This window comes from Drosophila suzukii, chromosome 3, assembly GCF_043229965.1.
Source record: "Drosophila suzukii chromosome 3, CBGP_Dsuzu_IsoJpt1.0, whole genome shotgun sequence".
NCBI lineage: Eukaryota > Metazoa > Arthropoda > Insecta > Diptera > Drosophilidae > Drosophila > Drosophila suzukii.
The window spans coordinates 4580287-4600588 of NC_092082.1; the positions used below are offsets into that span (position 1 = coordinate 4580287).

Below are 20302 nucleotides of genomic sequence, written 5' to 3' on the forward strand. Positions count from 1 at the left end.
GGTGAGTGTTGATCAGATTATATGTAAGGAATAGATCATAACAGATAACACTAGGAATAATAGCCATTTAATGTTGAAAAGTTCGACTATTATATTGAAAATGAATTTCCTCTAAGTTAGTGGGGATACTACTCGATTCAAGAGGATGAGCTTTTCAAAGTTTAAATAAGTATAATCATTTCTTATTCGTGTCATATTGGGGAGGTGATAACAGTTCCCATTAAATAGTTGATCAATAATAATAATAATAAGAAATAAATATAATTGAAAATACGGAAGGATGTAACGTAAAATAGATCTACATAAGGTTTTATGATCTATTATATCTGTCACAAATATTTTGTAAGATTTAAAATCATATATTTTTTGATGTAAGTCCATCATATAAAAGTTTCTCCAAATAAAATTTTATATTTAAGACCCTACCCAAAAGGACCCCCACTTACTGCGCCCCTGAACGGAGACGATGGCGACGCCGCTCTCCATTGCTCCCTCTCACTCTGGCAATATTGCCAGACCGCTCTCGCCTTCGCTGTCGCCGGGGCAACGATTCAATTCGGCTCGGTTCCTATGCCTTCCCCAAACGGGGCAATCAGAGATACACCGGGGCGCGCACAAAGATACAGATACATTCTTTGGGGGGGAGGAAACACACGGGGGCGGAGTTTTGTTTACATTACACGAAATTCTATTTGTCGACGGCGTCGGGCATTGATTGAGAAAATCGAAAAAGAGAAAATTCCGTTCGCTACGCTACTTTTATTTTCTGGCTGTCTTGCGGACGCGGCGGCCTGAAAGATATTTTAATTCCATCCGCCACTTTTTTTCCGCCCGTATATCAAGCCACTCGCCATTTTCTGCGAATTTCCCAGAACCCCATTCGGGTTTTCCGAATTGTAGAATTCCTCCGTCTTTAGTAATTTCCATTGGGCATTCAGATATTTTTCACTTTTGGCCATTTTTCTTGTGGCTTCTGCGGTTTGGAGGCCATAAATTAATTTTACTTTTGATTATTATTACTTCTCCTTATTCGTTTTTTTCTTTTATTTTTTTTTTTTGCCCGCTGTTTTTGTTTTGTGCACATTGTGGAATTTTTCTGCGAGTGAGGAATAAATTAAGCAGGCCCCACCAATAGCTCACAGACCCTGAAATGGCGGGAAATTAATTAATTGCTCTGCTCGCCGATGGATTCCCAGAATCGGGAAAATTATGTTCGTTTAGGCCAGGCATAAATGTACAAAAAGTTTAAGAAATCAATAATGATTTATTCCTTTTGCATCAGGTTTATTAAGTTAGGTAATGTGGGTATCGTCATCGAAATGGGTTCTGTTACCTAAAAATGTATCTGTTTCAATTTTAAAATATTTCCTGAGGAATATTTCCTCCAATATTTTAGGATCCACAGATTAAAATAGTAAAAGCTGTTCACAGTTTCCCTCCACAATTTGATTTATGGAGGAGGGATTACATTTACTGCCCACTGAATATTTACTGCAAAGTTGATCAAAGATTCCTAGACCATATTTTGACAGTTTCCGTTTCAGAAAAATGTTTGCCAAGAAATTTTCAATATGGTTTCCCTCCGACGATTTTATTTTTGCATTTCCCGGTACGACATCTTGTCTTTAAAGCCGATTATTTATAGCCAGTGTCCGACTACAAAATGCACTGGCCACCCAGCCAGCTTATGAGTCATCTTAACTGGGTCAACAGTTCCGCCTGATCAGCTTGTATTTATGTAGATAGACTATCTATCCGCCATAACCCATGAGTGAGCTCTTCTTGTGGCCATAACACAGATCCATAAACACAGTGGCAAGGGAATTCCCAAACAAAAGCCGTCATCATTTCACATTGTTGTTCCATTTTCAAGTTCAGATAATCATAATAAAGATAAGTTGGCATAGACGGAAGGCGTGCTTCTTGTTTTGCTTTTAATTTTAATGTTAATGTTATTAAATGGCCGAAAATTGTTTACTATCATGGCTGTTTGTAAACAAAATTATGTATACGACGCGTTGAGCCGGCTGATCTTCGATTCTATCCCAGGCGATCCCATTGATGCCCGTTCTGCTGCTCCTGGATGGGCATCGCATCTCAGGCATTGTTTAAACTGTAGTTTTAATAAACATTTAACAATTAAACGCTGTACTCTAAACACAACACAACGCGATCATCGCAACAACCACCAACAACTTTTGTATACAAGAAGAAGCCGCATTCGGATTTGTTTTTGCACACTGACCTACAACAACGAGTGAAAGCAAACAATTGCACCTAAACCGATCCTCGATCGCCACGCCCATCAGCCCCCTTATTAAACAGTCTTCCAATAAATAATCAAATAGATACCGGGGAGATGGTGGGAAAATCTGAACCAAAATTTCAAAATATTTACATAGAGTTTCGACCCGAAAATTATGCCGTCTAGTTAAACTTCACTGCCCCTCGCCCATCTTCGCTTGGCCAAGACTTTGTTTAAATATTTACATTCTGCCGTGTGCAATTTGTTGCTTAGATCTCACTCTAAACGATTCGAATCCGATTTCGATTCCTATTCCGATCTGATCCCATTTTTGTTTATCACAGTCTTGATTAGGATCACGTGTTGCGTTGTTGTGGCCAAAAAACCAAAATGAAATATACAAATACCCGCTCTATTTGCTCTTTTTAACAAGCCACCCCATTTAAGTTGTTATTGTTCTTTCCCACGACTGTAATTATGTGTTTGTAAATATTTATGAATTTCCACGTTTTATTTCCCATTAAATGCGAGCATTTCTGGTTAAGTGGATTCGATCTTGTTTGGGCTAATGCGGTTGACAAACTTGAGTGGGATAAACACTGAAATGATTGCTTTAAGTTCAAAAAGCTAAGTCCATGGGGGAAGGGGAAAATATTAGCAACGCTTTATAAATAACGACACCTGAAATTAAACAGAATATGTGGCTAAACTAATTGTCGGCTATAGGAGAACGGAAACGGAAATAGAAGGAATACCAATAGTGAAAATGATTTCTCATGTCAGTGTTTTTCTCTTTTTAATCTGAAAAATTATTTTACAAATATTTATTAAATGAACAATATTTCCTAAATATTGTAAAAATATGCATACCTACTTATAAGCATACAAAACGTTAAAAATCGTTAAATTAAATTTTAAATAATGCGAAACCCATTTAAGGAAAACTAGGAAAATTCTAAAAAGTTTTCAAAATTTAGTTAAAGATTCAGGAAAATAAATTTAAATATATGTATATTAGTATTAATGGTATGAGAAATCTGCAATTTCTGGAGACGACTGCTATTGTACGCTGTACGTGTGGTGGCAGAGGCTGAGCTATCCCCTACGTCCGTATTTTGGCATGCTGCCGTTCGCTGGTATAGATACTTGGTTGAAGAACGCGAATAAAATTGTATTTACTTTAGAAGAATACAAAAAATACGCGCATAAAAATAAAAATTCCTTTGTTCTTTTAACGGATATTTATGCTTTGCATACTCGGCTAATTGCATTTTCGAATCTCGCCTCCTGTTGTGACCAACGATTGCCACACTTTGGCACTTCGCTTGGCCATAAACACCTTGGCCGCTGTGAAATGTACGGGTGTGTGAATGTGAATCCAAGATGGGCGCCTTGCGCAAGATGGCCAAGAGAATCAGCCGTTGGCTTGTCGATGCCATTGCCAAACTATGCAAACTATGGGCCAGACGCAGTAAAAGTTCAGAGACGCCTTCGGGTTGCGAAACCCCCCTCCCCCCATTTGGCGCTTTGCGCCATTCAACTGTCGAAGCTGGCGCAATAAAATCGAACAATTTATAGACTTGCGATCCATTTGGTGCGCAATAATTGCGCCAAATGTACAAAAATTAAGAAAAAAAGAAACGGGTCAGAAGACTCGTCGACGACGCTTCGGGCGGGGAAGAATCGAGGAGAACGCTCTACAAATTACTTTGAAAAAAGACCCAAAAAAGCAGAATCACTTCGGATACCCGAAAAAGCCGATCGCATCCGATTCTCCACTTTGGTTTTTGTTGTTTAGCTTTTAGTTTAATGGCCGGTACTTAAAATGCGTTGACTCACAGCCAACTGAGGAACAGGAAACTGAAATTGAACATCTGATCGCTGGGGATTTACTCGCTTTTCATCGCCCGATCGATTCCGCAACGTAGGCAGTAATTAATCTTCCCGCTTAAGCACCCTTGCCAAAATGGCCGATCACACATAACGACCTACGATCTACAATCCCCAGTCTTTCGGTCGATCCTCAGTCCTCTTTCTCCTGCAGTCCGCAATCGATGATCTCGAACTGGTAGAATATCTCCAATCAGATCGCCTCCATTTCGTTGGGTGGGATGGCATCTGTTTCGTTTCATTTGACGCTCATTGTCGTCATTGGTCCTCCGCTCTTCTCTTGTCTTCTCCAACCCCCAATTCTTCCGTGTCGTTCGCTTTGTTCTTCCAGGGCTTTTGTAGACGCGTTTTTTACTGATTCCAGTCTGTGGCCTTCGAGGGCAGCGCACCTGTGAGGCCTAAAAATACCCGGTTCCGGGGAAAATACCGCTTGCTCAACATTGAAATGTCATGGGTTGTGTTCCATAGCTTGACAGTCCAATGCTGGAAATATTAGCTTAAATGGTTTTTAAAGATGTGAAGGTAAAGTCAGCCTAACCATTTTGCACAGATCTTAAAATACAGAAATCAGTTCACAGAGTTCAAGAATTTTCCAGATTAAAACTTTGATATTAAATACAAGAGACTAAATGGACGAAATATTGTAATATATTTTAGTTTTTCAATAGGTTATCCAAAATTACATAAATGTATTTCACTAAAATTGATTATATTTTAACCTAAAATAGTAAAAAAAAATAGATAGATGTCTTTAAAAATCTGAGATCTTTCCTAAAAATGTCCTATACTTTCCCTCAAAATCTCTACCCTTTAATACCTTTAGTACCTTTCTTGACAAGTTGTCTTCACCAGATCATTAGTAAAAAGTCAAACATCAGAACCGTGGACCAGTGTCGAGTTCAAGTGGTTTTTGGGCGATCCCAAAAATAAAATGTAAATTTCTTTTTTGGTTTAATCGACGGCGACATCCTGACGCAGCCGTCAACTAATTATCCGCACCATAAATCGAACCAATTGAGGCACTGACGACAAATATTTTGACGTGGCGCCGCCCCGACGATTTCCCCGCTTTTCCAGCTCCCTTTCCCTAAATCATAGTCCATGGTTAATGTGTGGTCGCCACTTGAGATCGATTTTGGAAGCGGTAGCCACGGGGAACTGAAAACCCGGCTTGTAATTGCAACTGAAACCGAAAACCGATACCAGAAAACGCAAGCCAAGCAATTGGGAATCGAGGATCACCCATGTGTCACTTTGGTCGTGGTGTTCTTTCAACATAGAGCTAAAAATTCTGGCTAAGAAATCGTTTTGGCTAGGGAGTTTTGGCAGGACGAGTTTAGGATAAATGTAATCTATTACATATATTTTTAAGAATAGTAAATAAATAAAAAGTTGTATAGCATTTTTTCAGATCAGTAACAAGTTTCATTTTAAATTTTGCTGGTTTTATCTTAGCAATCACAGTAACTTTTGAATTAAACATACAGCAAAGGTTCTTCATTCTATTTTATTTTCTGTTAATATAAACAAAATTATTTAAGTGATTCTTTTTCCGAGTTTTTCTTTTGGTGAACCAGCTAAACCATGTTTAGAATGCGAAAAGTGGCGTTTTTAAAATTAAGCAAAGGACTTATGAGCCCGCGCCTTCTGGCTGGTTCGGCGAATAAAGGCGATTCAAGCAAGGAATCTTGTAAGGACGACTCTAAAAAAAAAGAAAAGAAGAAGAAGACTGATATCTGCGGAAGAAGTAGGTTAACTATCTTTACATTTTATCAAGCTAATACGTTTTTTTTTATAAAGATGTATATCCGACCTCTCCTCGCTGCAAAAATAAGCCCAAAGGTTCAGATAAAAAATCCGGAGATGAGTGCAAGAAATAATGGAGTTTCCTACAAGATGTTCTTTAAATTACCAGTACTTATCCCTCGGCTTGAACTATTTTTTTCCTTTCATTTTAAATACAATGGTTGTGAAATCAAAGAGTGCCCTGAGAAATAGTTCGAACTTCCTTGAGCCTTCATAACTAAATTTTTTCACGCGTCAATCTTGAGAACAGAGCAAAAATGCCCCGACTTTTGTTGCAGTGCCGAAGCACTTTGCTGATCCTTCGCCATCAGACAGCCGTGAAAAATGAAAAAGGACTCTTTAGCAAGCTTTTGGAGAAATGCCAGTCCTTCCGCAAGGAAGAAAAGGATATGGCCGAGGAAGAGGAATCAAAGAGGTCATAGGTACGGAATTTATCTAAATTTCAGTATTGTAACTACGTATTTTTCAAATATATATATAATTTTCTTTCCAAACCCTTGCACGCTATCCCAGAAGTCACCCCTTCCCGTTCGAGATCATATAATGGACAACAAATTACCATATTGTTGCCGGGGGCCCAACATGAATCGGGTCCATTTTACGGGCAGATCATAAAACGGAACGTGCACAGACATTATAAAGCCATAAAGCATCAACTAAAATCTGGCAAAAATAGCTTTAGAGCAACAGGCATTGCACAGACTTAGGCAAGTGATATAACATCATTTCCATGGGTCGTTTACGATGTCTAAAATCCCAGACGTTGAATAAGGCGGAGAATAGAAGTGAAGAAAGGCGAGATTGACCAGAGAAACGTATCAAAATTTTCAGCGAATACAATTGATAGATAAAACAGATCGTTTTAAATGAATTACGGGCATTATTATTTGGGGGAAAACTGCAAAGTATCAGCTAGCAGGTGCTTAAAAGCTCCCACGCAACACTCACTAGTTGCCGTCTTTGAACTGCAGTTTTCGGATCCCAGATGCATGACAAAGATTACTCGAAATCCAGATCCCCAGGGAACTAATAAATCCCACATCCGAGAGTGGGTGGGTGGATGATACTAAATGGTTCTATTTCAGCCCCCTTCTTCGACTCCTTCCATTTTTATGGCAATTCAATTGCACTGCCAGCGACTTTTGTTTCCTGCCGCGAACCGATATTCCTCTTTTCCTCCATGCAGGTTGCAACCGTATGGCCATGTAAGATCTATATTTTCGGGTTTTCCTTTGCAAGATGTAAACAAAATACATACGGAAAACCCCCAACCATCGTCACACTTGTCGGCCCAAGACGACCCAATAGTTGAAATACTTTTTTCCCAGCTCGATTCTTTTATTTTTATATTTTTTGTTGCCTTGGGGTGCGAATGATCGAATGGATCGGTGTAATATATGTTCGGTTTTTTGCTTTTTTGGGGTAATTATTACTTTATCGCAGTGTAAACATATCGAAGCGGCTAATTTTAGTTGAAGAGATTATTCGCTCTGCCTTTACGATTCTGTGGCCTGATTTCGTTGGCAAATCTTTGGAATTTATTGGATTAATGGGGTTACTCGGGGTGTGGGGTATCTTTTATGTTGGCTTGGCAAGGGAAACATCTATTAAACATAAATCAATTTTATTACTCTGTTTTTCACAGGACAATTTATGGATCGAAACTTTTAGATTAAAGAACCGGACAAAAGATTTCCAATCATTGTAAAATTTTGGGGAAAATTCCAAAACGCTTTAAAAACAAGGAAAACTTCGGACCAAACAAAATTAAAGGAAAACTTTTGAATATTTCTTCCTAATTAATAAAGATTGGAATTGGATTTAAATTTTTAATACTGCCAACTTAAATTATCTGTTAACCCTTGCCACTTTCTCAGTCGATTAATTTTCTCTACGTGTCGGCCACTTGACGTCTTTTGTAAAAGTGCCGAAAATCAATTGGATATTCCGACGATCGACGCCTAGAAATCCATCAATACTCTTTAAACGCTTCGCGTCTGCAGACTGCAACTTCACTTGACTGCGTCTGAAGATTGAAAGGGCGGCGGAAGATGGGTGATAATAGGGGAGAAATGAAGGGTATTCCCGCCTGTCTGTTGCACCTTTCATCGGCCAGCAAAAGATTTCATCCGAAACTAAATTTTCCAGCTTCCCGAATTATCGAGGAAATTAATCTTCCCAATCATGAGTTTGCCCAGTGCCACAACACATGTGCCAAACCCTGGAATGGACACTGAAAAAAACTTTAGGAATATGCAAATATATGAACATTTTTTAAGAACTTGCAAATTTCAAATGTATGGATCAAACATGATCTTCTATTTTTTTCCTCTCATCGCTAGGGATTGAATGAGTTCAATAAAAATGATTTTTTGGTTCTGTGTAACTTAATATCAAATTATGAAATTAATCCTAATAGATAGTTAAATTTCCCATCTACATCCCAAATTTCGTATCAATCGGACCAGAATTCCGATAAAAAACGAGACTTTTATATTTTCTTTCTGTGTATGGTATGTGCTAACGGTATATCTATTTCAAGGCCTTGCCCATCCTTGTAATTGCTCCTTCATCTTCTTTTAGCTGCTGTTTTCATGGCAGCTTGTTGTTTTTGGTTTCTGATGCCTAGTCTTCTTCTTCTACCCGATGGCGATTGAAGTTTTGGATGAAATGTGCCGACATTCGTCAAATCTGTTGGCATCAGCAAACAGTTTGGGATTCCGATTCCGAATGCACCAACAACAACAAAAACAATACAAAACGTTATAGACGAGTGTTTCGACTATATGATACCCCTTACTCTGTTATCCACATCCCTAGGTGTTTTCAGAATAAATTCATTTCAACTTAAATTTGAATTTTAACATCAAAATTTGAGGAACAATTTGGGCTAGGTAAGTTAATGGCTATTGACAAGTTAAAAACATTTCTATACAAATTTTAGTTCTATGATCAACAGTTTTGATTAGAAGTCTACATACTTCTCAACGAATACTATATACCCTTTCACTCTACGAGGTATAACAATACGGGCAGCATGCGATTCGCCTCATTTGAAAGCAATGAGTGCGACAGAGATGGGGAGAGGGACCACCCAAAGTGCAGCATCACCCCTCTTCTCGCACACCCATGGAGAACCGCAGAAATCCATATTTCTCTAGCCTGCGCTTTTTACGATAAATTACAGGGGGGAAGCACAAACGATCATTCATTCATAAGGCAGCGGGACCACGATATCAATCCAGAGATCCCCTTATTACCATCCCGTCCCCCTTTCTACGCCCCTCGACAAATGCCGCACATTTCGTGTAAACATGTGTAAATCATGACCCGTTGATGGCCTTTATTTACAGGGGCGCACGCGGGAGGTGAGGGTTTTGGAAGCGGGTCGGGGGCCACATGTGACGTCCTCCACCGGCAGCAAAACTTTTGCACTGCGACCCCATCTTCATCCTCATCTTCCTGTCTTGCCCTTGCATCTTTTTGTTTAGATAATTTAGCTGCGGAAAGGAAAGCCCTACCCGATTCACAAATTTATTTTCATATCATCGATTCGGCAAGACAGTAGAACTTCTAATAATCGAATATCTTTTGAAGAAGAACTCAAAGTATTTAACTTTACTTAACAAATCCTAGTTTTTACGATTAAAAATAAAAAATTAATTTAACTCAAGCATAAATATTAATAGGATAGTTATGGTTCACTTTAAAGAAGTTCGACTGTAACACCACCAAATGCAACTGCAAACATTTGGAATCCAAATCGAAATTGTATTGTCCCGAAGGCAAATATTATTTATGCCAGGGCCCTGAGAACTTTTTTCCTCCGGCTTGCATGCATATTGCGGTGGAGAAAGGAGAGCGAAAGACTGGGGGATAACGACCGCCTGCATTTTCAAACAACATCATATTTTCGGCTATGTTTATTTACACTTAAAGCGCTATCACAACAAACAAAAGCCAAAAGGCAAAGGGCAAGTTGGGCATAATGAAATTATGGCTGATGGCTGACCGGACGAACGAGATTGTTTGAGTGGCTTCGTTGTTGAAACATACAAAGTTAAGACAATTAAATTGTTTGCCGTTTAATGAAATTCATTTTAAATTTACCGCCCAAGAAGAGGGTAAGTAAAAAGAGTTGGCAGCTCATAATAACCGTTGATGACGTCACAGTTGCCTACAAAGAAATTAGCCAAGTTAAACACCACATTTATTCAGTGAAGTTACACACCTAGTCAGGGTTTCCACCTTTGCACAAAGCGGAGTTTCCCACCTAGTCAGTGTTGACAAATGTACAGAAGAAAAACCGCGTAAATTTAAAAATAAAACTTCGATGCACCGACGTTTCCCTCTACCTTCTCCACCTTTAGCGAGTATGATCAAAAGTGATTGAAAATTCTGTTGTTAGGTATTTTAAAAGGACGATATAAATATTTATTTTTGCAGAGCAACAAATGTTAAAAACCTTGTATTTCAACATTTTTGTTGAAAGCGCAAAGAGGAAATTCGAAATCAGCTGGTGTGACCATCCGCCAACCGGCGCGAAATGTAGAAAATAAAAATACCGTGACCTGTCTTTTTCACGATATAAGTATTTATTTTTATTCAAAAACTATCGTTATATTAATATTTTTATACATTGTTCCCATCCCTAGATCAGAAGTGATCAGTGATTCATATTGCGCATAGCAAAATCGGCGGATAAAGCGAAATTAAACGACAAAGAAATTAAATCGGCTTTGCCGCTATAAATATACCCAAAACTAGCGGTGCATTTGGGTTTATAATTTGAAAACCCCGACTCGTCTGCAGATCAGCCAACAGTGTGTGTGTGCGTGCCCCTGCGCATGTGTGGTGTGTTTGTGTGAAAGAAGAAGAGGTGGAAACACACAAAAAAAAGAGTAGGAAAAAAGTGTACAGCCGACGACGCGCAGACGCATCTCGAAAATCGTCGAAAATCGCGAGTGAAAAGTGCGGAAATCGGCGGAAAAGCGGAAAAGCCCTGTTGCCAAGACCCCGGTATTGAAACGCGATAAAGACATAAGCGAATATGGGTTGTGCCGTGAGTACAGCACGCGATAAAGAGGCCATCGAACGGTCCAAGAACATCGATCGCGCCTTGAGGGCGGAGGGCGAAAGAGCCGCCTCGGAGGTGAAACTGCTGCTATTGGGTGCGTCCTCCTTGCTTTTTACCTTTTTACCTCCATGTCTCACATCTACCGTCCAGTATTCCGGTATTCCCCCATTGCGAATTTCCTCTTTTCGAGAGAGAGAGATATATGTCCAAGAATTTCATCGCTCTGACCTCATTTATTTTGCTTGGGCGGGGTGGGTTTTCGGTTGGGTTCCGTTTTTCGACTGTGGTGAGTTTTACGCAGGATTTTTGCCGGCTTTTCTTTTCCCTAGGGAAATCCCCATGGCGAACGATCTAGCAACAGATAATTCTTTGTGATACACTGAAACTTGACTAGATCTGTTTTTTTTGTTGAAAATCTAGTTCCTTTCTTTCTTCAAATAACTGTAGCTCAAAATGTGACTTTACAGAATTCTCATGACATACTTTAGATACGGGTTTTCAAAGCGATTTGTTTTTAAAAAGAAAATTTCTGAAGTTTACGGATCCATTTTTAATAAATTTAAAAAAATTGTAGGAAAAAAGTTTTTTAAGAAAAACAATTAGTATATTATGACATTCAAATTTTGTAATTGGACTTAACTAACCATTAGACTACCAGAATAAAAACGTGTTCTAACATACTTTAAAAATAATTTTTTTTTATGAACACATTAAATTTTATAGAAATTTATATTGCTTTCGTGATTAGTTCCATGAAAAATCAGAAATACTTTTTTAGCGTGAAGTACGTTTATTTGTACAATGCACACATATATCCCAAAATAAATTGTTGATATGGTTGGTGCAAGCTAAACAAGTTCGTCTGTTTGCATTATGCAATGTCTGTGTCCAATAATTCGTTGGCGATAAGGGAATTGAACGTAAATTGAAACCGAATGTCGGTTCTCTATTCTCAGTTTCTCGGTTCTCGTCTTCTGGCACGCACTTTAGAGATCTTTTAGATCGATCGCGGTCCCAGCAAGTGGATCGCCGCAATGGAAACATGTTTGATATGCAGTTGGTTTGGTGGTTCTGATAGTGCAGCGGTTTTCACTTGGTAGGAAAAGCCATTCAAGCGACGAGGCGCCATCGTATCGCATTTATGGTGACCCGACCTCTGCGGCAAATGCAGTGAAATTAAATGCCGCGCCGCGTTGCCAGTTGCAACCTTCTGCAATTAAATTTCCACACACCGATGTATCTTGTGCGATATGGGAACGATCGTATTTCACTGTCTGCGTGTGTACTTTTCATTTTCATTGCCATTCATTTTCGAAAACAATGCAGGTTGAGGTTTTTCTCCAGCTTTTCGTTGGCAGCACTGCTGATTTGCTAATGAAGCGAGCCAAGATGACTAAGGCAACAAGTGGCAGGCTGAAAAAAAGTACAGTGGAGATTGCCTATCTGCCACAACTGATTCCAAAACTATATTTCCTTAAATATGTTTTTTATAAGATAAAATAAAAAAACTAATTCATGTTCTATTTCAATTTTAAAATATGTCAAAAAAATATAAAATTGAACATAAATAGACTATAATCATAAATAAAAATTTGAAATCTTTTCATCTGCGTTTAAAGACCAGTATCCTTTTAGTCTTCCAAATAGCTACTGTATATTTGAACTGAATCACTTGAAAGAAAAATGTTTTCCTGGCTTAAAAATCGTCTGAAACCGGCTTGAAAAATATCAGAAGAAAGGAAATATCTGTAGTTTTCATCCCCCCATTGTGCACTTTCCTATCCAATATTATCTTGTAATTTCCCAGCTGTTTTTAGACAAATCCCCCGGTTGACCAGTGTAAATGGTTCAGGTATACATAGACAAGAAAACACCTTGCACCAGTTGCATTTCAGAATTTCAGGCTAACTTTTTCCGCCGCTACTGCACTTGATCTAATTGTTGCCATTGTTGTTGTGGGCTGTGTTTGCACGTTGTGTGCCGTAATTTCTGTCATTTCTGGACCATAATGAAAAGCGATCTCTGATCTCTGTTAGTTGCGCCTGCGCTCTCCTCTCTTTTTTTTTTATTCCAACAAGTCTCTTCAATCTTCAAGCTGAGTAATTGGCCGTGTTTTTGTTGCTGCTTTGTTATTTGTTCGCTGACATTTCAAGTGGGGTGAACGATATTAGCGCAAATAAATGGCCCCGCCACCAAATGCAGCTGCTATTGCTACACGGAAAAGAAAAACGTAGGCATACAAAAGAAAAATTGAGGAAAAAAGTTCCTTAACTAACTGTAACTTTCCGAGAAATCTATAAGTCCCAACATTTAAAAGTAAATAAAGATATAAATAAAGTATACAAGTATTTAGGAATCTTAAGAAAAAGGGTTATAGACGGTCTGATATCTCATATGTCTCGGGAGATTTGATGTCAAGTGCTTGAAACCACCTACAATTTTATTTGTTTCAAATTTGTAATAATGCTTCTAAAAGTTTTAAGAATATTTTCTTTTTTTATAGGCCATGGCAATCAAACATAAAAATAGTTTGAACATTTTTTTTTAGATAGCAAAACATAATTTTTCCATGTGCACCGCGACTGCTTGCTCAAATTGGAATCGGAATTGTCAGCCCCCAACGCTGGGCTTATTGTGTAGATTTAATAAAGCTCCTCCGCTGGCACTCAATTTATATTACACTCTGCTCGCCCCTCTTTTCTGCACGCCATTCAATTGAAAAGTACAACTTTCAACTGAATTTCTTTTTTTTTTCACCCATCTACAAGCCCAAACATTTCGTGTTTAAGGGAAAAGAATGCGAGTTGTAGTATTGTTTTTACGATATTTGCATTGGGAGAACCAGGGAGAGAAAGATTCGCATTTGGGGCATGAGTAAGCAGCTCGTATATCCGTATGAAAAGTAATATATAATATATAAACAAAATAATGTCATGCTTCTGCCGCACCAATATCATAATCGAAACCCAGACTGTCAACACAGCTACTTAATCTAGAATTTTTAAAGAATTCACACACAAGAACACATGACTGCGCTGCAAGTATCATTTGGCTGGCTTATCAAAATTATTGCCAAGTGACCTTATACGTCAATTTCGAACAGCTCTCTGCTCCATATATACGGTTAAATAATGGATGGAATCGTAATTTATATAAGAAATGGATGGAAATGATAGTACAGATCGGCGTGAAAGTCATTGGGGTTCGATGGATGGGTGGGAGTTTCCGTTTTAGGGCTTCATTTCATCTGATTTAATTGTTTACTTTTTTAGTAGGTCCGCATAATTTCACACTCCCCGCTGATTAACACATTTCCCACTTCGATAAGCGAGTTCAGGCGCCATTCAACTTGATTACTCATGGCGCAAACACTTTCTTACGATTCTCCTCCCGCTGTCTTTAGCTATTGTTATTTTTTAACTCATCGCATGGTTGTATGTGCCTGGAGAGGCTTTAGTCACCATTTCTAATGGTGATTCTATTGCTGCTCAATAATCAGCCAGCCAATTAGTTGGTGCACTAGGTTGCACACGCCTTGGAAAGTTCCCCCACCCAGAGGGTAGTACAGTAGAAATTGTCTAAGGTGCATCTAAATAACTAACTAAATAACAATTTGTAAATAAATATATTTTAGGAGAAGTTAAGTCTTAAAATTAAACGTCTTTAAAGCAAAACTGAGAAAGCTGTTTCTAAAATAATATCAAGAACACTTTCTTCTTGATTTCAAGATTGGTTCTTCTCAAATTATTTAAGATCATTCGATCTTGGCTCTTTATAAACCAAAATTATGGGTTTCTTTTGTATTTAGAATTGACTTATTTATACAAGTAGCTTATGCTACGAGAAGAGCTCACTTTCTGTCTGCCAAGATTCTCCAACGATTCTCTTCTCACCCATATCCACTGTTTAATGATGTTAATTATAATACCGTTTTCAGCGCGATGATGGTCATGACGATCGCGATGATAATGAGCTTGTAAGCGCGGCTTTGGATCGCTTTGTGCGTACCGCCGTTGTTCTAGACCCCTCTCGCTTTATCCCTATTGTTCGCCTCTCGCTCGCACTCGCTGTCTTTCTCCCTTGTTATGGCACAGCTAACGGTGCATTGATAAATGAATGCCCAGACACACACATACCAATGCCCATTTTGTTATTATTATTATTATTAAATTGACCTTTTTCTGCCGTTCATTTGTGAATTTTGTTTAGTTTTTTTTTGTTCATACGGTGGCAAGTTTGAACATCGTCTAATGTCCATTATTCGTATTCAGATCTGTCAATTTCATCATTATGTGGCGACCGTTGTTTGGCCATTATCTCCATACGTCTCGTTCGCTCCTTCCCGTGATCCAAAATTATTGCAAAATTAGTACGCATTGTTGGGATTGGCTGGAATTGATAATATAATAAAAAAATAAAATATAAAACAATGGTAACTCAATGCCAGTATACTAAAGATTGGCCGTATGGTGAATTAAAGCTATAATATTCATTTCGGATTGGTATACCTAATTTTAGTAGAGACCCTTGGTGTTTTGACCTATTGACACCTTCTTATTATTCTTTTTTATTTATAATTATTATTATTATATACTTTTAGAGACACCAAGAAATTTTATTATTAATTTTAGCATGATATTATAATAATTTAAATGAAAAGTAAAGGTTTTTCTAAATCACTTTTCCTAAAAACTATAAAATGCTCGACGTTCCCACTTCAGGGAACTGTCAGCGCAGGGGAGTTATAACCATAGGTGATTAATATATGAAAAGCAAAAAACCATCGTAGTTACAGTGCAAGTACCAAGCCCTGAAAGGAGAAAAAAGTGAAAGTATAGTCGCAGTTATACCTTCAGACGGGTAGCTTCGGTTCGGCAATTACCTAATCATCCGGTGGCTGGGAATGGACCCAAACACCCAACTGCAGCAAAAAGTCGGCTTAATGCGCCATTGCACACTGGGCCAGCCGATCCGATTTTTGGCCAAAAATACGTTTTTTTTTTTTAAGAAAATGACAAGACCGAGTATGGAGTCCTTTTTATTATACATTAAACTAATTTATGCCAAAGTTTCAAAGAATTCGGGCAAGTAGTTTTTTTTTACCGTATTTTTAAAGTTAAAAATTCATCAAATATTGATGGAAATGAAAAAAAATCTAGAAGTCAAAGATGCTGATGTAGCTGTTCGACTTCTTCACAGAACTTTTAGAAGTCATTATTTTCAACAAGTAAAAAATTATAAATAGCTCTGCTGACTTACTTGTTTCCTAAAAGAAACTTTTTCGTTGATTTTTACTGCTTTTTTTAGCAAATGAGTACTTTGCTTTTCGAGTGCTTTTGAGTGCCATCCCCGAATGAAGTCATTACATCAAAAATAAATTCTTTAATTAATTGACTAAAATCGCTCATCGCCGACTCGATGCGGTTTTGCCTTAGTTTTCAGTAATTTTAGTTTTAGTTGATGGCTTAATTTGAAGTCGAACCATTTTGAGGACTTATGTATGCCCAAAGGTATGCTGCATTTCTTGTACTTTCTTCGGATAAGAACTAAAATATATTATAAAAATATAAATGTAGCTTACATAAATACGTAGTCGAAGGCCTCGTAGCTAGCACTACCCCCTATGTTAGTATTAGTTTTTTAAACTTTACTATGATCTCAAATTAATAAATAAATAAATAAATAGCATACTTTTGTGATGACTTCAGAAAATGTCAAATTAACATTAAACGAATTAAAAAACAATATTTTTCAAACAATTTTTTTCTAATAATTTGATTATAAGAATCTAAACAGATAGCAAGAAGAAAAAAATAGAAAATTTTGTTAGGTCGATTATTAAATAAACGTTCAAGTGGGAGCCTCCGAAAGTAGCAATTTTTAACGGTTCATAAATCTCAAACGACATCATATTTTATAGTGGTGTTAATTTTTTTTAATTTGTTTTCTTTCATACTTAATCGTGTATGAAAATGGATTGAGTGCGCCTTCTAGTTATTTTTTTAAAAATAAAAAACCGAAAAGTATGTAAAATTTTCCGATTTTGGTTTGGATTATCTATACCATATAAAATTCCAATAAATTTTACTTTTAGTTCGTTGAAAAGTTCAATCTTTTAAGAGATAAATGCAAAAAACTGCATCCTTCTAACTATCCCAGGAAAGAAATTACAGATTTTTGGCCAAAAAATGAACTTTCTGGCCCACAGTGCATTGTTGCAATACCCCGACATCTTTCGTATGGCGCATGATAACCAAAATGAAAATAAAACTTAGACCGGTAGCTCGACGGCAAGAGTTGCCAATTTTTTATATGCCCATTTCTCTATTATTTCATTTCTGCCTTCATCGAAAAGGGAAACTGGCAAGCACGTAATGTGATTATATTTTTTATTTTTTATCATTCGAAGCAGATAATAAACTCGTGTGGTCAGTCCAGACGACAGTGTTTGCTTATTAACGCTCGCGGGTCAGGTCTCATTTTACAATTGGAAGCTCTCGGCAAATAAAATTATGTCGAGTTAATTTCCTCCCTGCCAGTTACCCGGCTTTTGATAACTTTTGAGAACCGCTGGGTGGTTCAATGAACTTGAGGGCTTGGCTATACGTTTCAAAGGGCTTGGAAAATGAGCTTAAGTTTGCAGTTTACAGCAAAGCACATTGTACCAATAAACAAAATACTTGGGTAAATTGGTATTATCTTAGCATACATTATTAAAGATCTTCATTGGCTTTTTTAAAATGCTATAAAATATTATTGACCCCTATTCTATACATATTATTGTTTTCCTATTGAGAAAATATATAGCACATTTCGTATTCATTCATCTCATAACATGACCAGCGCAATTAAGCGTAAACCGGCAGCTTTTTGGCCTTTTGAACCCGCAATTGAGCAACTTTTCTTGATCATTCATTCACAATTTCCTCTTCCGTTCTCCACTTAGGGTTCTATCCCCCTTTTTACTCCGAATGTCGTAAACTCATTGATTCATTCAGATGTACGCCCTGAACTTGGTATATAAAAGTTCAACCCACGCCCACTGGGCAAAAATTTGCTCAAGCTTACTCAGTTTCTGTTGAAAAATGAATAACATTATTATATGGAGGATGTGTACTTTCTTAGAAACGGACAAGAAAATATAATTTTTTGGTCTTAAGTTGTGGAAACTCTGGTACAGCTACATAAAACATTTTTTTCGATGTTTACCTTACTAATAAATATTTACTTTATAATTTTTTAGGAGCCGGAGAGTCGGGAAAGTCGACGATAGTGAAACAGATGAAGATCATCCACGACACAGGCTACTCGCAGGAGGAGTGCGAGGAGTACCGTCGCGTGGTCTTCAGCAACACGGTGCAGAGCCTGATGGTGATCATTCGGGCTATGGGACGTCTGAAGATAGAGTTTGCCGATCCCGGCAGGACGGACATTGCCCGTCAGTTCTTCACACATGCCTCCGCCGCGGATGAGGGAATTTTGCTGCCGGAGATTGTCCTTTTGATGAAGAAACTCTGGGCGGACGGTGGAGTACAGCAGAGTTTTGCCCGATCCCGCGAATATCAGCTGAATGACTCGGCGGGATACTACCTCAACTCGCTGGACCGTATCGCGCAACCGAACTATATACCCACCCAGCAGGATGTGCTCCGCACCCGAGTCAAGACCACTGGCATCATCGAGACACACTTCTCCTGCAAACAGCTGCACTTTAAGTGAGTTGGGACTACTTTGCCCATTATACATTTTTACTGATTGCTTATTAATATTTCATATTGCAGGCTTTTTGACGTGGGCGGCCAGCGATCGGAGCGCAAAAAGTGGATCCATTGCTTTGAGGGCGTTACGGCCATTATATTCTGCGTAGCACTATCAGGTAAGACTTATTTCTGGATCTTAGTTTGTAATTTTAGAAGATCGTTAAAGGGAAAAGCATGAATTAAAATTGAAAGAGCCATTTCTTATTGTAATAAATAATATTTTCGGAATTTTTGCTTTAATCATTATTCAGAACTTTCCCTCACAATCGCCCATATTAAATTCAGAAAAAATACCCTCGCCAAGATTTTGATAGGTCATTGTATTGTATGACTTATAAATTAAAAACTATCTTTATGACAAATAAATGTATGTACTTTTTTTTGTGCATTAAGTCCAGTCCAGTAATTAATTATTAATGGATAATGCTTATTTACAAATTTAATGATATTTATTGTTCAATACTTAAAGGTTACGATTTAGTCTTGGCCGAGGACGAAGAGATGAATCGCATGATCGAATCCCTGAAGCTGTTTGACTCCATCTGCAACTCCAAGTGGTTCGTGGAAACCTCCATAATACTTTTCCTCAACAAGAAGGATCTGTTCGAGGAGAAGATAAAGCGATCTCCTCTGACGATATGCTTCCCGGAGTACACAGGTAAAATATACAAATTTTGATCAACATTAAATATTATTAACTCAACCGAAATGTTTTTTAGGAACAAACACCTTTGAGGAGGCGGCTAACTACATTCGCATGAAGTTTGAAAATCTCAACAAGCGGAAAGACCAAAAGGAGATCTACACGCATCTCACCTGCGCCACGGATACGAATAACGTCAAGTTCGTCTTCGATGCCGTCACCGATGTGATCATCAAGAACAATCTGAAACAAATTGGCTTATTCTAAGGGGGCGGCCGATCACAAGATCATCATTATTTAGCTTGCGTCGTAGTATTAAAGGAAAACACGCGCATCAACATTTCCATTAAACGCTAAGAACTCGATACATTTACGCTCTGCATATAACTAATCGTATGCTCCATATATGTTTTAAATGCGTTATATGCTTGACCCACATAATTTTAATAACCGATTTGGTTGCCAGTAGTCGCGGAACAAATAACCAACTGCAATTTAATTAACCGTGTCCATTAAATTGCACCTGTAAGTTAACTAATTTAAAAATTAGCCTAACACAATGTAAAGTTCGCCAAAGGAAGGCCGATGGGTTTTGTACATCCTACCCTCTGAATCCGATCGGCTCTCTTTGGGATGTATGTTTAAGTTTCGCGGGCTAATGGCGAATCCCAAGGGGACACCACTCAAGATCGCATCGTGTAGAGGTGCCCTTTTGGGCTTCGCCATTTGCCGGACGTTTATTTTTTGCCAAGAGCTTGACAGCGTTATTTAAGGTGAAACTAGGCCTGGAGTTGTAAGCCCTAAAATGTAACTAGTAAACTTACTAATATGTTTAGTAATAGCCTAAATAAAAGACAATTTATAAAAAAAGCAAGAAATTT

General features: G+C 38.0%; 3 protein-coding genes across 3 annotated transcripts; all 3 read left to right on the forward strand.

Moving 5' to 3' along the window:
- Positions 1-5638: 5638 nt before the first annotated feature.
- On the forward strand, positions 5639-6067 carry LOC108012694 (uncharacterized). Its single transcript, XM_017078121.4, has 2 exons — positions 5639-5882; positions 5936-6067. The coding sequence occupies exons 1-2, from the start codon at positions 5720-5722 to the stop codon at positions 6013-6015; spliced, it is 243 nt and encodes an 80-aa protein (XP_016933610.2). The 5' UTR covers positions 5639-5719; the 3' UTR covers positions 6016-6067.
- A 131-nt stretch (positions 6068-6198) lies between these two features.
- On the forward strand, positions 6199-6365 carry LOC108012695 (uncharacterized). The gene has a single exon (XM_065864504.2). It carries the CDS (start codon positions 6199-6201, stop codon positions 6361-6363), a length of 165 nt encoding a protein of 54 aa, XP_065720576.2. The 3' UTR covers positions 6364-6365.
- A 4227-nt stretch (positions 6366-10592) lies between these two features.
- Galphai (G protein alpha i subunit) lies at positions 10593-20299 on the forward strand. The gene is made up of 5 exons (XM_017079058.4): positions 10593-11112; positions 18262-18733; positions 18800-18894; positions 19248-19436; positions 19498-20299. Exons 1-5 carry the CDS (start codon positions 10992-10994, stop codon positions 19686-19688), a joined length of 1068 nt encoding a protein of 355 aa, XP_016934547.1. The 5' UTR covers positions 10593-10991; the 3' UTR covers positions 19689-20299.
- Positions 20300-20302: the final 3 nt, after the last annotated feature.

Coding starts and splice junctions, on each gene's coding strand:
- LOC108012695 (XM_065864504.2), top strand. CDS start 6,199: ATGCCCCGACTTTTGTTGCAGTGCCGAAGCACTTTGCTGATCCTTCGC.
- LOC108012694 (XM_017078121.4), top strand. CDS start 5,720: ATGTTTAGAATGCGAAAAGTGGCGTTTTTAAAATTAAGCAAAGGACTT. Junction 5,883..5,935: donor GACTGATATCTGCGGAAGAA/GTAGGTTAACTA, acceptor TTTTTTATAAAG/ATGTATATCCGACCTCTCCT.
- Galphai (XM_017079058.4), top strand. CDS start 10,992: ATGGGTTGTGCCGTGAGTACAGCACGCGATAAAGAGGCCATCGAACGG. Junction 11,113..18,261: donor GGTGAAACTGCTGCTATTGG/GTGCGTCCTCCT, acceptor ATAATTTTTTAG/GAGCCGGAGAGTCGGGAAAG. Junction 18,895..19,247: donor ATTCTGCGTAGCACTATCAG/GTAAGACTTATT, acceptor CAATACTTAAAG/GTTACGATTTAGTCTTGGCC.